Genomic DNA, 19572 nt, shown 5'->3' with positions numbered 1-19572 from the left:
GGCCCGTCTGAAGTTTGCTAGAGAGCATTTGGATGATCCAGAGGAGTTTTGGGAGAATGTCCTATGGTCTGATGAAACCAAACTGGAACTGTTTGGTAGAAACACAACTTGTCGTGTTTGGAGGAAAAAGAATACTGAGTTGCATCCATCAAACACCATACCTACTGTAAAGCATGGTGGTGGAAACATCATGCTTTGGGGCTGTTTCTCTGCAAAAGGGCCAGGATGACTGATCCGGGTATATGAAAGAATGAATGGGGCCATGTATCGTGAGATTTTGAGTGCAAACCTCCTTCCATCAGCAAGGGCATTGCAGATGAAACGTGGCTGGGTCTTTCAACATGACAATGATCCAAAGCACACCGCCAGGGCAACGAAGGAGTGGCTTCGTAAGAAGCATTTCAAGGTCCTGGAATGGCCTAGCCAGTCTCCAGATCTCAACCCTATAGAAAACCTTTGGAGGGAGTTGAAAGTCCGTGTTGCCAAGCGAAAAGCCAAAAACATCACTGCTCTAGAGGAGATCTGCATGGAGGAATGGGCCAACATACCAACAACAGTGTGTGGCAACCTTGTGAAGACTTACAGAAAACGTTTGACCTCTGTCATTGCCAACAAAGGATATATCACAAAGTATTGAGATGAAATTTTGTTTCTGACCAAATACTTATTTTCCACCATAATATGCAAATAAAAGGAAAAAAAAACAGACAATGTGATTTTCTGGATTTTTTTTTCTCACTTTGTCTCCCATAGTTGAGGTCTACCTATGATGTAAATTACAGACGCCTCTCATCTTTTTAAGTGGTGGAACTTGCACTATTGCTGACTGACTAAATACTTTTTTGCCCCACTGTATATACTGAGCCATAGGACAATAGTTTCACATTGCTATAGAGCGCACTACTGCCGGTGCTCCTCCATATACAGTGCACTATATAGATATATACTGAGCCATAGGACGGTGGTGTCACATTGCTATAGTGCGCACTACTGCCGGTGCTCCTCCATATACAGTGCACTATATAGGTATATACTGAGCCATAGGACGATAGTGTCAAATTGCTATAGTGCGCACTACTGCCGGTGCTCCTCCATATACAGTGCACTATAGACATATATGCTGAGCTGTAGGACGATAGTGTCACATTGCTATAGTGCGCACTACTGCCGGTGCTCCTCCATATACAGTGCACTATATAGATATATATACTGAGCCATAGGACAATAGTTTCACATTGTTATAGAGCGCACTACTGCCGGTGCTCCTCCATATACAGTGCACTATATAGGTATCTACTGAGCTATAGGACGGTGGTGTCACATTGCTATAGTGCGCACTACTGCCGGTGCTCCTCCATATACAGTGCACTATATAGATATATACTGAGCCAAAGGACGATAGTGTCACATTGCTATAGTGCGCAATACTGCCGGTGCTCCTCCATATACAGTGCACTATATAGGTATATACTGAGCCATAGGAGGTGGTGTCACATTGCTATAGTGCGCACTACTGCCGGTGCTCCTCCATATACAGTGCACTATATAGATATATACTGAGTCATAGGACGGTGGTGTCACATTACTATAGAGCGCACTACTGCCGGTGCTCCTCCATATACAGTGCACTATATAGATATATACTGAGCCATAGGACGATAGTGTCACATTGCTATAGTGCGCACTACTGCCGGTGCTCCTCCATATACAGTGCACTATATAGGTATTTATACTGAGCCATAGGACGATAGTGTCACATTGCTATATAGCGCACTACTACCGGTGCTCCTCCATATACAGTGCACTATATAGGTATATATACTGAGCCATAGGACGATAGTGTCACATTGCTATAGTGCGCACTACTGCCGGTGCTCCTCCATATACAGTGCATCCTATAGATATATACTAAGCCATAGGACGATAGTGTCACATTGCTATAGTGCGCACTACTGCCGGTGCTCCTCCATATACAGTGCACTATATAGATATATACTGAGCCATAGGACGATAGTGTTACATTGCTATAGTGCGCACTACTGCCGGTGCTCCTCCATATATAGTGCACTATATAGGTGTATATATACTGAGCCATAGGACGGTGATGTCACATTGCTATAGAGCGCACTACTGCCGGTGCTCCTCCATATACAGTGCACTATATAGCTATATACTGAGCCATAGTACGATTGTGTCACATTGCTATAGTGCGCACTACTGCCGCTGCTCCTCTATATACAGTGCACTTTATAGATATATACTGAGCCATAGGACGATAGTGTCACATTGGTATAGAGCGCACTACTGCCGGTGCTCGTCCATATACAGTGCACTATATAGATATATATACTGAGCCATAGGACAATAGTTTCACATTGCTATAGAGCGCACTATTGCCGGTGCTCCTCCATATACAGTGCACTATATAGGTATATTCTGAGCCATAGGACGGTGGTGTCACATTGCTATAGAGCGCACTACTGCCGGTGTTCTTCCATATACAGTGCACTATATAGATATATACTGAGCCATAGGACAATAGTGTGACATTGCTATAGTGCGCAATACTGCAGGTGCTCCTCCATATACAGTGCACTATATAGGTATATACTGAGCCATAGGACGGTGGTGTCACATTGCTATAGAGCGCACTACTGCCCGTGCTCCTCCATATACAGTGCACTATATAGATATATACTGAGTCATAGGACGGTGGTGTCACATTGCTATAGAGCGCACTACTGACGGTGCTCCATATACAGTGCACTATATAGATATATACTGAGCCATAGGACGATAGTGTCACATTGCTATAGTGCGCACTACTGCCGGTGCTCTTCCATATACAGTGCACTATATAGGTATATACTGAGCCATAGGACAATAGTGTCACATTGCTATAGAGCGCACTACTGCCGGTGCTCCTCTATATACAGAGTACTATATAGGTATATACTGAGCCATAGGACGGTGGTGTCACATTGCTATAGTGCGCACTACTGCCGGTGCTCCTCCATATACAGTGCACTATATAGGTATATACTGAGCCATAGGACGATAGTGTCACATTGCTATAGAACGCACTACTGTCGGTGCTCCTCCATATACAGTGCACTATATAGGTATATACTGAGCCATAAGGAATAGTGTCACATTGCTATAGACCACACTACTGCCGATGCTCCTCCATATACAGTTCACTATATAGATATATACTGAGCCGTAGGACAATAGTGTCACATTGCTATAGAGCGCACTACTGCCGGTGCTCCTCCATATACAGTGCACTATATCGATATATACTGAGCCATAGGACGGTGGTGTCACATTGCTATAGAGCGCACTACTGCCGGTGCTCCTCCATTTACAGTGCACTATATAGGTATATACTGAGCCATAGGACGATAGTGTCACATTGCTATAGAGCGCACTACTGCCGGTGCTCCTCCATATACAGTGCACTATATAGATATATACTGAGCCATAGGACGGTGGTGTCACATTGCTATAGAGCGCACTACTGCCGGTGCTCCTCCATATACAGTGCACTATATAGGTATATACTGAGCCATAGGACGATAGTGTCACATTGCTATAGTGCGCACTACTGCCGGTGCTCCGCTATATACAGTGCGCTATATAGGTATATACTGAGCCATAGGACGATAGTGTCACATTGCTATAGAGCGCACTACTGCCGGTGCTCCTCCATATACAGTGCACTATATAGGTATATACTGAGCCATAGGACAATAGTGTCACATTGCTATAGAGCGCACTACTGCCGGTGCTCCTCCATATACAGAGTACTATATAGGTATATACTGAGCCATAGGACGGTGGTGTCACATTGCTATAGAACGCACTACTGTCGGTGCTCCTCCATATACAGTGCACTATATAGATATATACTGAGCCGTAGGACAATAGTGTCACATTGCTATAGAGCGCACTACTGCCGGTGCTCCTCCATATACAGTGCACTATATCGATATATACTGAGCCATAGGACGGTGGTGTCACATTGCTGTAGAGCGCACTACTGCCGGTGCTCCTCCATATACAGTGCACTATATAGATATATACTGAGCCATAGGACAATAGTGTCACATTGCTATAGAGCGCACTACTGCCGGTGCTCCTCCATATACAGTGCACTATATAGATATATACTGAGCCATAGGACGATAGTGTCACATTGCTATAGTGCGCACTTCTGCCGGTGCTCCTCCATATACAGTGCACTATATAGATATATACTGAGCCATAGGACAATAGTGTCACATTGCTATAGAGCGCACTACTGCCGGTGCACCTCCATATACAGTGCGCTATATAGGTATATATACTGGGCCATAGGATGGTGGTGTCACATTGCTATAGTGCGCACTACTGCCGGTGCTCCTCTATATACAGTGCGCTATATAGGTATATACTGAGCCATAGGACGATATGGTCACATTGCTATAGAGCGCACTACTGCCGGTGCACCTCCATATACAGTGCGCTATATAGGTATATACTGAGCCATAGGACAATAGTGTCACATTGCTATAGAGCGCACTACTGCCGGTGCTCCTCCATATACAGTGCACTATATAGATATATACTGAGCCATAGGACGGTGGTGTCACATTGCTATAGTGCGCACTACAGACGGTGCTCCTCCATATACAGTGCGCTATATAGGTATATACTGAGCCATAGGACAATAGTGTCACATTGCTATAGAGCGCACTACTGCCGGTGCTCCTCCATATACAGTGCACTATATAGGTATATAAACTGGGCCATAGGACGGTGGTGTCACATTGCTATAGTGCGCACTGCTGCCGGTGCTCCTCCATATACAGTGCACTATATAGGTATATACTGAGCCATAGGATGATAGTGTCACATTGCTATAGTGTGCACTACTGCCGGTGCTCCTCCATATACAGTGCACTATATAGATATATACTGAGCCGTAGGACGATAGTTTCACATTGCTATGGAGCGCACTACTGCCGGTGCTCCTCCATATACAGTGCACTATATAGTATATATACTGAGCCATAGGACGATAGTGTCACATTGCTATAGTGCGCACTACTGCCGGTGCTCCTCCATATACAGTGCACTATAGAGATATATACTGAGCCATAGGATGTTAGTGTCACATTGCTATAGAGCGCACTACTGCCGGTGCTCCTCCATATACAGTGCACTATATAGATATATATACTGAGCCATAGGACAATAGTGTCACATTGCTATAGAGCGCACTACTGCCAGTGGTCCTCCATATACAGTGCACTATATAGATATATACTGAGCCATAGGACAGTTGTGTCACATTGCTATAGAGCGCACTACTGCCGTTGCTCTTCCATATACAGTGCACTATATAGATATATACTGAGCCATAGGACGATAGTGTCACATTGCTATAGTGCGCACTACTGCCGGTGCTCCTCCATATACAGTGCACTATTTAGATATATACTGAGCCATAGGATGATAGTGTCACATTGCTATAGTGCGCACTACTGCCGGTGCTCCTCCATATACAGTGCACTATATAGATATATACTGAGCCATAGGACGATAGTGTCCCATTGCTATAGAGCGCACTACTGCCGGTGCTCCTCCATATACAGTGCACTATATAGATATATACTGAGCCATAGGATGGTGGTGTCACATTGCTAAAGAGCGCACTACTGCCGGTGCTCCTCCATATACAGTGCACTATATAGATATATACTGAGCCATAGGACGATAGTGTCACATTGCTATAGAGCGCACTACTGCCGTTGCTCTTCCATATACAGTGCACTATATAGATATATACTGAGCCATAGGACGATAGTGTCACATTGCTATAGTGCGCACTACTGCCGGTGCTCCTCCATATACAGTGCACTATTTAGATATATACTGAGCCATAGGATGATAGTGTCACATTGCTATAGTGCGCACTACTGCCGGTGCTCCTCCATATACAGTGCACTATATAGATATATACTGAGCCATAGGACGATAGTGTCCCATTGCTATAGAGCGCACTACTGCCGGTGCTCCTCCATATACAGTGCACTATATAGATATATACTGAGCCATAGGATGGTGGTGTCACATTGCTAAAGAGCGCACTACTGCCGGTGCTCCTCCATATACAGTGCACTATATAGATATATACTGAGCCATAGGACGATAGTGTCACATTGCTATAGTGCGCACTACTGCCGGTGCTCCTCTATATACAGTGCACTATATAGATATATACTGAGCCATAGGACGATAGTGTCACATTGCTATAGTGCGCACTACTGCCGGTGCTCCTCCATATACAGTGCACTATATATATACTGAGCCATAGGACGGTTGTGTCACATTGCTATAGAGCGCACTACTGCCGGTGCTCCTCCATATACAGTGCACTATATAGATATATACTGAATCATAGGACGGTGGTGTCACATTGCTATAGTGCGCACTACAGCCGGTGCTCTTTCATATACAGTGCACTATATAGGTATATACTGAGCCATAGGATGATAGTGTCACATTGCTATAGAGCGCACTACTGCCGGTGATCCTCCATATACAGTGCACTATATAGGTATATACTGAGCCATTGGACGATAGTGTCACATTGCTATAGAGCGCACTACTGCTGGTGCTCCTCCATATACAGTGCACTATATAGATATATACTGAGCCATAGGACGATAGTGTCACATTGCTATAGTGCGCACTACTGCCGGTGCTCTTCCATATACAGTGCACTATATAGATATATACTGAGGCATAGGACGATAGTGTCACATTGCTATAGTGTGCACTACTGCCGGTGCTCCTCCATATACAGTGCACTATATAGGTATATATACTGAGCCATAGGACGATAGTGTCACATTGCTATAGTGCGCACTACTGCCAGTGCTCCTCCATATACAGTGCACTATATAGGTATATACTGAGCCATAGGACGATAGTGTCACATTGCTATAGTGTGCACTACTGCCGATGCACCTCCATATACAGTGCACTATATAGATATATACTGAGCCATAGGACGATAGTGTCACATTGCTATAGTGTGCACTACTGCTGGTGCTCCTCCTTATACAGTTATAAGCAGGGCTGTCGAGTCGGTAAGCCAAACCTGCGACTCCGACTCTTCAATTTGCCTTACACCAACTCCGACTCCCACATTTATTGCTTATATTTAAGTGGAAAATTTTTTGTAGTACAATGTCAACATCAGACACTTAATCATTTTTATGATACAATTATCAAGATATTTAGATAGAACATAATATATTATTGGAATACAACTTTAGAACACAAAAAACTAATTGTAAATGTGTAATACACTATGTAATATCGAATATATATATATATATATATATATATATATATACACACACTATGTAATAAACTATAAGTGGCAAAAAACAGTTTTCAACAAAAACATACTAAATAATATTTGTGCAGTCTATGAATTTGTTCTAAGAAATAGAATTGCCTCCATCAGATCCTCCTTCATAGATGACCTCAATTCTGACCTAATAATTTTAAGGCCAGAGAACAACCTCTATACACTAACTTGTGTTGGAGGCAAAGCCGTAACCACATGGGCAACATCTCTAACCGTTTCCTGGTATGAAGGAATTGCCTCATGTACAGTCAGTTTTGATGAACGGTTGAATTTTTCTATTTCTTTGAGAGCAAGTCAAACATTTTCATGAAATATGGTTAATCTGCTTGCTATAGGAGACGGAGTGAAATCTTTTTCCTTGTAGCAAGGCTTTGCCTGCTCCTTGTCATCCAAATACTTGTCAAAGTCAAACTCCTCATCTGATGAGGATGAAGCTATGGCAGCAGTAGCACTGTCAGGACCCAAGTACTCTTGCGCCTGGCAGTCCTCCTGTAGGCTTCTCATCCTAACTGCTATCTCAGTCAGAGCTTCTTTTCCTTTAGTAAACTGTTGATCATCAAGCAGTATACTACGATGCCTTGGGTCCACATAAACAGCTGCCAGAAAAATTTTATTTTCCAATAGCTGTGTCTCTCTCCGTTTCATTGAAGCAGAAATGCCATCTGCGGTTAAACCTCCTCTTTGAGACAGGCAAAATAGCAAGTTCTTCCACTCCCTTATGAAAATGCCAGGAGTTAAATCCTCAGCTTGTAATTTTTTAGTCACGGTAAATGGGTGGTTAAGCAATTCCTTCAATTCAGCCACCTGTGTCCATTGACCTTCATTTAGGGATACCTGAGAGTTTGCCATATCTTTAAGAAACTGTTTTAGTTCAAGCATTCGTTCAATCATTAAATAAGTGCTGCCCCACCGAGTGGCTTGATCGACAATTGCCTCTTTCCCAGCACGTCTCTTCAAGGAAGTATAACATCAACTATTCTTCACTGTCCTATTAAGGGAATATCAGAATCCAGGATATCTATAAACAGAAATATAGTGAGGAAACACTTAGCTAACCTAAATGAATTCAAGTCTCCAGGTTCAGATGAATTACACCCCAGAGTATTGAAGGAGATAGCAGAAGAAATTTTTGAACCACTCTCCATAATCTTTGAAAATTTGAGGAGAACAGGAGAAGTCCCAGAAGACTGGAGAAGAGCAAATGTTGTTCCTATTTTCAGAAAGGGGAAATAGGTGGACCCAGAAAACTATAGGCCAGTGAGTCTGACTTGTATACCAGGAAAGATCTTTGAACAAATTATTAAACAACATGTATTTCAGTACCTGGATAAGAATGAAGTGATTAAACAGAGTCAGCATGGGTTTGTTACTAATAAGTCATGTCAGACTAACTTAATTTCCTTCTATGACATAATCACTGATTGGGTGGATCAGGGAAATGCTGTAGATATAGCATATCTTGACTTCAGCAAAGCATTTGACAAAGTATCTCACACCATCCTTATTGAAAAAATGACTAGATATGGAATGGACAAGGCAACTGTTAGATGGATACATAACTGGCTTAGTGATCAGACCCAAAGAGTGGTCGTAAATGGCTGCACATCCAGTTGGAAGAATGTCATTTTCAAGTGGGGTACCACAGGGCTCTGTCTTGGGCCCTGTATTGTTCAACATCTTTATCAACGATTTAGATGAAGGAATTGAGTGTAAACTGATTAAATTTGCTGATGACAAAGCTAGGAGGGATAGCTAATATTAGAGAAGATTCAAAAAGATATAAATAAATTGGAGCAGTGGGCAGCAACTAACAGAATGTTTTTTTTTTTAACGGAAAAATGCAAAGTACTACATCTGGGCAATAAAAATGAAAAAAGCATATACAGAATGGGAGGAATAGGGCTAAGCAACAGCACATGTGAAAAATACTAGGGTATACTAATACATCACAGACTGAATATGAGTCAACATTGTGATGCAGCAACAAAAAAGGCAAATGCAATTCTAGAATGTATTAACAGAAGCATACAATCTAGATCACGTGAAGTCATTATTGCCCTCTACTCCTCTTTGGTCAGACCTCATCTGGAATACTGTGTCCAGTTTTGGGAACCAAATTTTAATTAAGACATGAACAAACTGGAGCAAGCTCAGAAAAGAGCGACCAGAATGGTGACCGGTCTGCAAACCCTGTCTTATGAGAAAAGGTTGCAGGATTTGGGAATGTTTAGCCTGCAAAAGAGAAGACTCAGAGGAGACTTAATAACTGTCTACAAATATCTCAAGGGCTGTCACATTGCAGAAGGATCATCTTTATTCTCATTTGCACAAGGAAAGACTAGAAGCAATGGGAGGAGACACAGATTAGATATTAGAAAAAACTTTTTGACAGAGTAATCAATGAGTGGAACAGGCTGCCACGAGAGGTGGTGAGTTCTCCTTCAATAGAAGTCTTCAAACAGAGGCTGGACAGATATCTGTCTGGGATGATTTAGCGATTCCTGCTTTGAGCAGGGGGATGGACCAGATGGCCCAGGAGGTCCCTTCCATCTCTACGATTCTATGATTCTAAGATGGAATCAATTTTAGGGGTTCTGGCGGCATTAGCCAATTTCCTCACTTTTCCAATCAGATTTCCAGCATGTCCCTCTTGCAGACTATCTCTTATTGCTAGCTGTAGCGTGTGCACAACACAGCGCATGTGATGAATATGAAAGTGTTTTGAAGCAAGTTCAACAAGATCTATTTCTACAGTATAATTTTGCTGTTCTTCTGTTGTAATATGTTTGTTCCTCAGTTACATGAACAGCACTGTTGCCTTCCATCTCAAACATACTAAATCCTAAATTTTCATCTAGCTGTTGTTCATTACTCTCATTGATCAGTTTAATTGTACTTATCATGTTTTAAGCATTGTCCGTTACAATAGAAAGAACCTGTTCTTTTTTGAGTTCGTAATCTTGCAGAACTTTTTCCACTAAGGCCTTGAGAAACTGGCTGCTGTGATGAGCTTTAGTATCTTTTACTGCCAGTGTCTCTGTAACAATTTCTTTGTTGTCACAAACATATCGAACATTGATGGCAAAATAGTTCACTCTGTGACGTGTGCAGGCATCCATTTTAAGAAACATGAAGCGTCTTTTGAGTGTCTTTTTAAGATCTTCCTTTTGGTTAAGGGCTTCTTCAATCACTAATTTCCTAATACTTTCTCTTTCCAGAGAAACGCCAAGTTTGGGGGCCATTTCTCCATTAAGAGCTGTAAAAGCTGGTCGTGCAAATAATAATAATAGTACACCGTCCTTCACAACAAGCTGTATGAGCTGTCTTTTAAACATATCTGCTGTCATTGTTACAGTAACTTTCTCACTTACAAAATATCTTGTTAATGATATTTGAGATGCTCTTTCCTCCTCCTTTGCCTGACAGGAAGTGCTGGGTGCGGGTTTCTTGGTACTGCTGTTATCTTTCTCAGTCACAGCTTTGAAAACTTCTGGGTGGATGCATTGTAAATGTCTTTTTAGATTGGAAGCTCTTGTAGGAGCATTTTTATCACTGCCTAAGTATGCACTGATTTTAGTATCGCAGCATTTATCTTCTTCTGAGTCACTTGTCATACATTGACACACAAAATATTTTTCATCTTGAGTCACTGTGAAATGCTCAAATACGGCTGACTTCATGGGGAGCTTCTTAGACATTTTGTAATCATATAAATTCATTCTCAAAATAATTTTGTCCTATAAAATAATGTATATTCTAATTCCAGCAAGAACAGGGAACCATGTACAGTGGGGAAAATAAGAATTTGATACTGACAATTTTGCAAGTTTTCCCACCTACAAAGAATGGAGAGGTCTGCAATTGTACACTTCACCTGTGAGAGACAGACTAAAAAAAAATCCAGAAAATCACATTGTATGATTTAAATATGCATTTTATTGCATGAAATACGTATTTTTGATACAATAGAAAAACAGAACCTAATACTTGGTACAGAAACCTTTGTTTGCAATTAGAGGTCAGACATTTCCTGTAGATTCTGTTTCTCTCAGTTGAAGTGTACCTATGATTAAAAAATTTCAATACCTCTCCGTTCTTTGTAGGTGGGAATCGACAGTGTATCAAATACATACTTTCCCCACTGTATAATTTTAGATAGAAATAAAACAAACTTTGCATAAATCAATAGTACAGATGACAAATATAAAGTTTGTAAAATATGTTATTAGATAGCTTTACTTTGAATTTCCAAGGCTTTTCTTATTAGGGTACAGCTCACTAAATGCTTCACAGCCTATGAAGAGGGGAGGAGGGAGGGAGCAAGTTTGTTGTGTATCATACTCCAGGATCAAAGAAACTTATAACAGAGCTAATAACTTGATGTTTTGGCTTCTATACCTATACAAGTCCTCATCAATCCTGTTGCTGTATTTTCCCTGTATATTGTTTGTATTTTGTATAAAAGCTAGCTTCCCAAAAGTATATGAGCTCAAAGAAAAAACAAACAAGCATCAAGCATACAGAGAGAACATACAGTATACTGGACTATCTATTTATGCACAGTTTATTGAAAGTTTAAATATGCTTTAAGAAATAATTACCTTAATCTTGTTATCCTGTTCACTCTAGCAATTCTTCTGAGATAAGTGCCTTCCTTCTTTACGTTGTACCCTTGTCTGTAGAGGAGGAGCTTCACTGGTGCTGGAGTGCAGCACTGACAAATCAGCTGCTGCAGAACCTCATACTGCACACCCCTACACTTGAAAATAAAGCCTGCACCTTAAGATGTGGTGAATGCAATCTATTTATTCCAACTATCAGTTGATGTTACTGAAGACGAGCAATGCCTGTCCTGGGGGCGTCCTTTTGGGCAGCTATGAGGTGTACCTGACTGGTGCTAAAAAAAAAAAAAAAAAAAAAAAAAAAAAAAGTGTTAGTCTGTGTGCTACCCGGCTTTCATTCTTTTTGGTACAGATCAGATATGATATGGATTGACAGATATGGATAAATGGATAGAGCAGATTTCTAATCTGCTTTTGCTATTGAAAACATTATGAGCTCAAAACCTTTCAGGTGATGAGGTTTTTTAAAAAGCTGATCTGCTTTTGCAGCTGAAAAACGTATCCTCAAAAAACGCAGGAAAAATGCTGTGTGTGAATGTAGAATAGAACAGTCATTTACAGGACATTTCATAACTTTACCAAATTCCTATGAAAAAATATTCAGCACATTTTGCATTGAACTACTGTACCCAATTTATTATATATTTTAGGAGTCGGTCCATTTTATACCGAGTCCACCAAAATGAGCTCCGACTCCACAGCCCTGGTTATAAGACATCAATGTGTCGTCCATATTTGGCATAAACTTTTTCAAGTGATTACACCAGGAAGTGGAGAAGAGATGTCAACACTTTGTCAGTCAGCCCCATAGGGCAGTGGTACATGGCAATTTGTCCATTTAAGTAGGGAACTCCTGAGCAATCAGACATTTCTTAGCTTGGGTAATAAGTTACGGTTGTCAGCCCCTTGTGTGCTCGGTTCATCTATCACAATTGATGTTGGACCTGCTGGATTTTGGAACTCTACTTTAGCTATTTGCACACTTAGGGTATGTGCACACACTGCAGATTCACCTGCGGGTTTTTTCCTGCGGAACCGCAGGTAAAACCGCAGGTAAAGTGACCTGCGGTTTGGCCTGCGGTTTTACACCTGGACAATGGAATAGGTGGCAAACCGCAGCAGAAACAATTGACATGCTGCGGAAAAAAAAACGCAGCTTTTCCGCAGGTAAAAAACCGCAGCGTGAGCACTGCGGTTTTTAAAACCCATAGGCTAACATGGTAAAGTACCATGTCTGCAGAACTGCTGCAGTTCTGCAGGGCCAAAACCGCAGCGTGTGCACATACCCTGAGTTTTTTTTTTTGGAGCAGGAGCGCAGAGATTTTGGGATTTGGAGAGTTTCTGCTTCAAAAGCTCCCATGTGTACATAGCCTTAGTCTAAGTTCTCACTATGAGTTTTTGACATTGTATCTGTTCACTGTGCTTAAAAAGACATCTTTATAGTTCCAGCTCAGTGAATTAAATTTATAGAATTTTTTTTTTTTTTTTTTTTTTACACCGCGTAAGCTGACATGAGGTGTCAAGTCCTCTGTGTTTTATTTGCAGATTTTCCCCATAGACCTGAATGAGATGAGGAAAATCCGCAGGTGCAAAATGCATGTAATCTGCACAAGACGTCATTATTAACGTCGCATGAAAGCTGAGTAACAGGACATATTCAAAACAAACCTAACAGAGAAAAAAACGCAGCAATAAAAGCGCTTGTAATTGAATTTAGGTGATTTGGGCAGACAGTCTGCAATATGAAAAACTCCAAATACTCATCGTAGGTGCAACATACAGTATATTTTCTATTAGTTAGGTTAAAAAAGACTTGGGGGACTCCCACTGTTGCTGAGAGAATGAGTGGTCTTTGCTCGCCATATTTGGCTGAAGATCAGTCAGTAATTTTTTTTTTTGACTGGTATTGCTCTATTTGGCCATTTTACACTATTCAATTTAAAGCCTTTTTAATGATATATGAGAGCATAACATTATTTTTATTTTTTTTTTGTATGTGTTACAAAAGTAACCGCTGCTGGAAGTCCAGAACTAACTTCAGTTTTTATTTGCAGAGAGTCCCAAGAACAGGATGGGTATACCGCAAAGTGGAGAAGCCAGAGAGCGTGTCAGATCATATGTATAGGATGGCAGTCATGGCAATGGTAACTGAAGATAAGAAACTAAACAAGGACAGGTATGGTAGTGTAACATGTAACGGTTCCTAGTCATTACATGTCTGATAGAAGCAGTGTTAACTAAAACTGGCATAACGGTCTTTGGCTCCTGTGGCGTTTCACAGGATTCATTGACAGTTTAAAGGGAATCTGTCACCCTTTTTTTTTGCCTATCAGCTGCCGGCATTGACATCAGGGGCTTATCTACAGCATTCTATAATACTGTAGATAAGCACCCGATGTAACCTGAAAGATAAGAAAAACACGTTAGATTATACTCACCGGAGGGGGCGGTCCGGTCCGATTGGTGTTGCGGTCCAGTCCGGCGCCTCCCATCTTCATGCGATGACGTCCTCTTCTTCCCTTCCTGTATTGGCTCTGGCGCAGGTCCACTGCTCTGCCCTGTTGAGGGCAGAGCAGAGTACTGCAGTGTGCAGGCGCCGGGAAGGGTCAAAGAGGTTGTGTTTTTTTTGTGTGAAAAAAGAATTTTAAAAAATAGTTTAGATTAGGGACAGTAAAAATATACTGTAGTAATCGGCGTCTATTACTGCATTTTTTACTGAATATGCTCAGGGTCAGGCTAGTTTCACACTAGCGTTCGGCAGAGCTGCGGAGGGCTGCTTAGTTCCTCCATGAAGCTCTGCCCTCTGCCGCACCTCCTCCGTGAAGCTCCGCCTACGTCTGCCTGCGTACCTATCTTTAACATTGGGTATGCAGGCTGTGCGAATATGCGGATGCATCCGCATGAGTCGTTTTGATGATGCGGTGACCCGCGTCGAATGCAACGTGTTACAATTTGTTGCCATCGCGGCATCGTCAAAACGACGCATGCGGACGCATCTGCATACATCCGCTCGGCCTGCGTACCCAATGTTAAAGATAGGTATGCAGACGTAGGCGGAGCTGACCGGAGGAGGTGCGGCAGTGGGCGGAGCTTCACTGAGGAACTACGCAGCCCTCCGCAGTTCTGCCGAATGCTAGTGTGAAATTAGCCTTAAGGCCCCGTTACACATAACGATGTCCCAGCGATCCCACCAGCGATCCGACATGGATGGGATCGCTGGGACATCATTAGGCTGATCGCTGGTGAGCTGTCACATAGACAGCCCCTCCAGCGATCAGGACCAGCGAGCAAGCTGGTTTCCAATGTAAACATCGGGTATCTAAGAGCCGCGCGGCTCTTGGATACCCGCTGTTTACCTTGGAAACCAGCGTCAGACCTCGTTAAATTTTTCACTCTTTCATTGCAGCCATTTGGTAAATTCAAAAAAGTTCATTTTTTTTCTCAATGTAAACTCTGCACCCCATCTTGACTGAAAAAAAAAACAAATGTAGAAATTTTTGCAAATTTATTAAAAAAGAAAGACTGAAATATCAGATTGTCATAAGTATTTCTACCCTTTGCTCAGGTTTGAGTAGAAGCACCCTTTTGCGCTAGTACAGCCATGAGTCGTCTTAGGAATGATGCAACAAGTTTTTCACACCTGGATTTGGGGATCCTCTGCCATTCTTCCTTGCAGATCCTCTCCAGTTCCGTCAAGTTGGATGGTGAATGTGGGTGGACAGCCATTTTCAGATCTCTCCAGAGATGCTCAATTGGGATGATGTCAGGGCTCTGGCTGGGCCAGTCAAGAATGGTCACAGAGTTGTTCTGAAGCCACTCCTTTGTTATTTTAGCTGTGTGCTTAGGGTCATTGTCTTGTTGGAAGGTGATCCTTCGACCAAGTCTAAGGTCCAGAGCACTCTGGAAGAGGTTTTCATCCAGGATATCTCTGTACTTGGCTGCATTCATGTTTCCCTCAATTGCAACCAGTCATCCTATTCCCGTAAGCTGAAAAACACCCTCATAGCATGATGCTGCCACCACCATGTTTCACTGTTGGGATTGTATTGGGCAGGTGATGAGCCGTGCCTGGTTTTCGCCACACATACCGCTTAGAATTATGACCAAAAAGTTCTATCTTCGTCTCATCAGACCAGATAATCTTATTTCTCATAGACTGAGCGTCCTTCATGTGTTTTGTAGCAAACTCTATGCGAGCTTTCATGTCTGGCACTGAGGAGAGACTTCTGCAGGGCCACTCTGCCATAAAGGCCCGACTGGTAGAGGGCTGCAGTGAGAGTTGACTTTGTGGAACTTTCTTTCATCTCCCTAATGCATCTGTGGAGCTCAGCCACAGTGATCTTGGGGGTCTTCTTTACCTCTCTCACCAAGGCTCTTCTCCCACGATTGCTCAGTTTGGCTGGACGGCCAGGCGTAGGAAGACTTCTGGTGGTCCCAAACGTCTTCCATTTAAGGATTATGGAAGCCACTGTGCTCTTGAGGACCTCTTGAGTACTGCAGAAATTCTTTTGTGACCTTGACCAGATCTGTGCCTTGCCACAATTCTGTCTCTGAGCTCCTTGGCCAGTTCCTTTGACCTCATGATTCTCATTTGGTCTGACATGCACTTTGAGCTGTGAGGTCTTATGTAGACAGGTGTGTGCCTTTCAAGTCATATCAGTTTAATTAAACACAGCTGGACTCCAGTGAAGGAGTAGAACCATCTCAAGGAGGGATCACAAGGAAATGGACAGCATGTGGCTTAAATATGAGTGTCTGAGCAAAGGGTCTGAATACTTATGACCATGTGATATTTCACTTTTTCTTTTTTAATAAATTTGCAAAAATATCTACATTTCTGTTTTTTGACAGTCAAGATGAGGTGCAGAGTGAACCTTAATGAGAAAAAATGAACTTTCTTGAATTTATCAAATGGCTGCAATGAAACAGTGAAAATTTAAAGGGGTCTGAATACTTTCCGTACCCTCTGTAGATTATTTTCTTTCTCTTTTAAATAAAAAAGTGTAAAACACACACATGCCCCGCTCATCCCAATCATAGTGTTCAGCAGAGTAGGCATACGCTTTCCTGGTCTTCGACACTGGTAGTGAGGGAGAGGATGCCACCTTCCTTTATTTTTCCTTCTCCTCTTCCTCAAGTGATATCAAACTGCTACGCAGACGCACCAGGACAGAAAATGAACCAGCGCACAGCGTTACTGAGCCCGTATGGACCTCACCCCTCGAAGATTATGGGCCACAGATTTCTGATTTTGTGGCGCAAACAGGAATTCAATTTGACACCACCTGCTTTACAGTAATGGACTTTTTCAAAGTCTTTTTTTTCCCTCAAGGATTTTGTAAACCTCATGTGGCAAAGACAGATTTGTACACTCGGCAATATGTGGCCCAAAACTCCACTACTTCATTTTCTAACTGGACCCCTCTAGACGCAGAAGAATTAAAGACCTTTTGGGGTCTTGTTCTTTACATTGGGCTAGTGAAGAAACCATAACTTTGGCAATATTGGAGTGTCAATGTTTTATACAGCACTCCAATATTCCTCATGGCTGTGTCCCGTAAACGTTTTGAGGCCATCCACAAATTTTTGTGGAGGTGACTGGAGTGGAAGTCCCTGGAGCCTGCGCAGAAGATACCTGAATGCAGTGCCCATAGAAGGGGGGATGAGGTATGGATTTTTGAGGGAGTGCAGGGTGCAGGTAGGTAGTATTACATTGAAAACATTAGGCAGGGATTTCTTCCAGGCACCATATGCCCTGGAGGCTGGAATAAATCATTAGCATAAAGACAGAATATAACATTCCTCAAGAACAAGACCACTAATATGAGGCCTACAGGTAGGACTTGTTTAAAATTTCTATAACCTGTATGCCCATATTATTAGGTCATATACGCCACAGGGGGTGACAGATTCTCTATTAGATATATGTTAAAAAGGCGTTAATGGGATTGCCTCATATTCCCAACTTCAGGAGTGCATCGCTCCCCTGCCTCCTGGCTTTCTACAGATTGGTGTGTTCCTGAAGACAGCTTGGGCTGGGGCCATGTGCTGCCAGCCTACATTGCACACCCTCACATTGCTAGTAGAGACATTTTTACCTCTATTACATTTGAGGAGTGCAGGGAAATTGAGACAGGTTGTATGCGGTGATCTGGCCAATATCAGAGCAGTGATTGCAAGCTGTATAGTAAAACAACTTGCAATCGCACACTTCTTACCTAAAGGGCCTGTCACGCTAAGCGATATCACTAGCAATATCGCTATAACGTCACTGTTTTTTGTGACGTTATAGCGATATTGCTAGCGATATAGCTATGTCTGATACTTACCTCCGACCGCTCCCCCGCTGGTTATTGCTGATCGCGCGAAAACGTCCTGGACCGTTTCTCGTCGTCTGCTTCCTGCTGCGCTTCCTGCTGTGACGACGAGCGACGCATGGACGCGGGCGGGAGGACGTCAGGATCGCCTCGTCTGACAGGTAAGTAGCGACCCCCGAACCCAGTGATGTTGCTGGTGAGATCTGCCTGTGTGGCAGCTCACTAGCGACCACTTAGCGATGCACCAGCGATCCTGACCGTGTCATATCGCTGGTCGGGATCGCTGGTACATCGCTAAGTGTGACAGCACCTTTAGAGACCAGCCAGCTCTGAGATAACCAAGAACCTTATCAATGGGCAGTAAATTACAAAACTTTAAAAAAAAAAAATCCTTTAGAACACAGAGGATTTGTAATAAGAGTTAAATTGCTAATTTCCTTGTTTTTACAAGCACTTTTCCGTTTTACCCATTCAATAAGATGAGACAACCCCTTTTAACAATTAACATGGTGCAGATAAAAATATGGTGAAGTCTCTTCTCTAAACATTTTCCTTTGTTTTACTTGTCTTACAACTGGAGTACTTTCTTAATTCTAGGTGTATAAAACTTGCTCTTGTGCATGACATGGCTGAGTGTATTGTAGGTGACATAGCGCCTGCTGACAACATCTCTAAGGAGGAAAAACACAGGCAAGAAAAAGTAAGTGATTTTACAACCATCTCAACATGTGAATTAAATACAAATATTATGCATACATTTAATTTCTATGCAGGGGTTTGGAAGCCACTTAAAGGTAATCTATGTACATGAATGAAGACAAATATCCTCAAAGTTATTAGCAAAGTTGCATGTCTTCCTGTGCTGATTAAAAATAAATAAAAATATAAACAATTGGGAATCCTCATTAGTTGATAAATATGGTAGTTATTAAAATTTTTTGGACCATAAGACGCACCCCAAATTTTGGGTGGAAAATAGCAGAAATTTTTTTTTTTATATATGAGGTCCGTCTTATTGTTGTATTTTAAGGTATCTTGCCTGAGGGCTGGAGGTGGTAGAGCGTGGTCACAGGAGACATGGTCCCTTCCTCAGGAAGCCGGTGGTGGCAGAAGTGGGGCAATTCTGCGACTCTGGTGTCGGCTGTGAGCAGGGTCCCTTCCTCAGGTTGCTGGCGGCGGCAGAAGTGGGGAAATGCTGCAATCCCGG

General features: G+C 42.4%; 1 protein-coding gene across 3 annotated transcripts in view; it reads left to right on the top strand.

The window, feature by feature from the left end:
* HDDC2 (HD domain containing 2) overlaps nucleotides 1–19572 on the top strand; it is a 101732-nt gene that overhangs the window by 35352 nt on the left and 46808 nt on the right. For all 3 annotated transcript variants that reach the window (XM_073575750.1, XM_073575752.1, XM_073575751.1), the window contains exons 2-3: nucleotides 14103–14224; nucleotides 18963–19065. In XM_073575750.1, coding sequence (XP_073431851.1) covers nucleotides 14103–14224; nucleotides 18963–19065 — 225 coding nt within the window. The remainder of the gene's footprint in view (nucleotides 1–14102; nucleotides 14225–18962; nucleotides 19066–19572) is intronic.

The sequence above is a fragment of the Dendrobates tinctorius genome, unplaced genomic scaffold (assembly GCF_039654945.1).
Source record: "Dendrobates tinctorius isolate UK_male_01 unplaced genomic scaffold, ASM3965494v1 ptg000046l, whole genome shotgun sequence".
In the NCBI taxonomy this organism is placed as follows: Eukaryota; Metazoa; Chordata; class Amphibia; order Anura; family Dendrobatidae; genus Dendrobates; species Dendrobates tinctorius.
The sequence above is the reverse complement of the archived record's forward strand: the minus strand, read 5'-3'. Positions and strand labels throughout refer to the sequence as shown.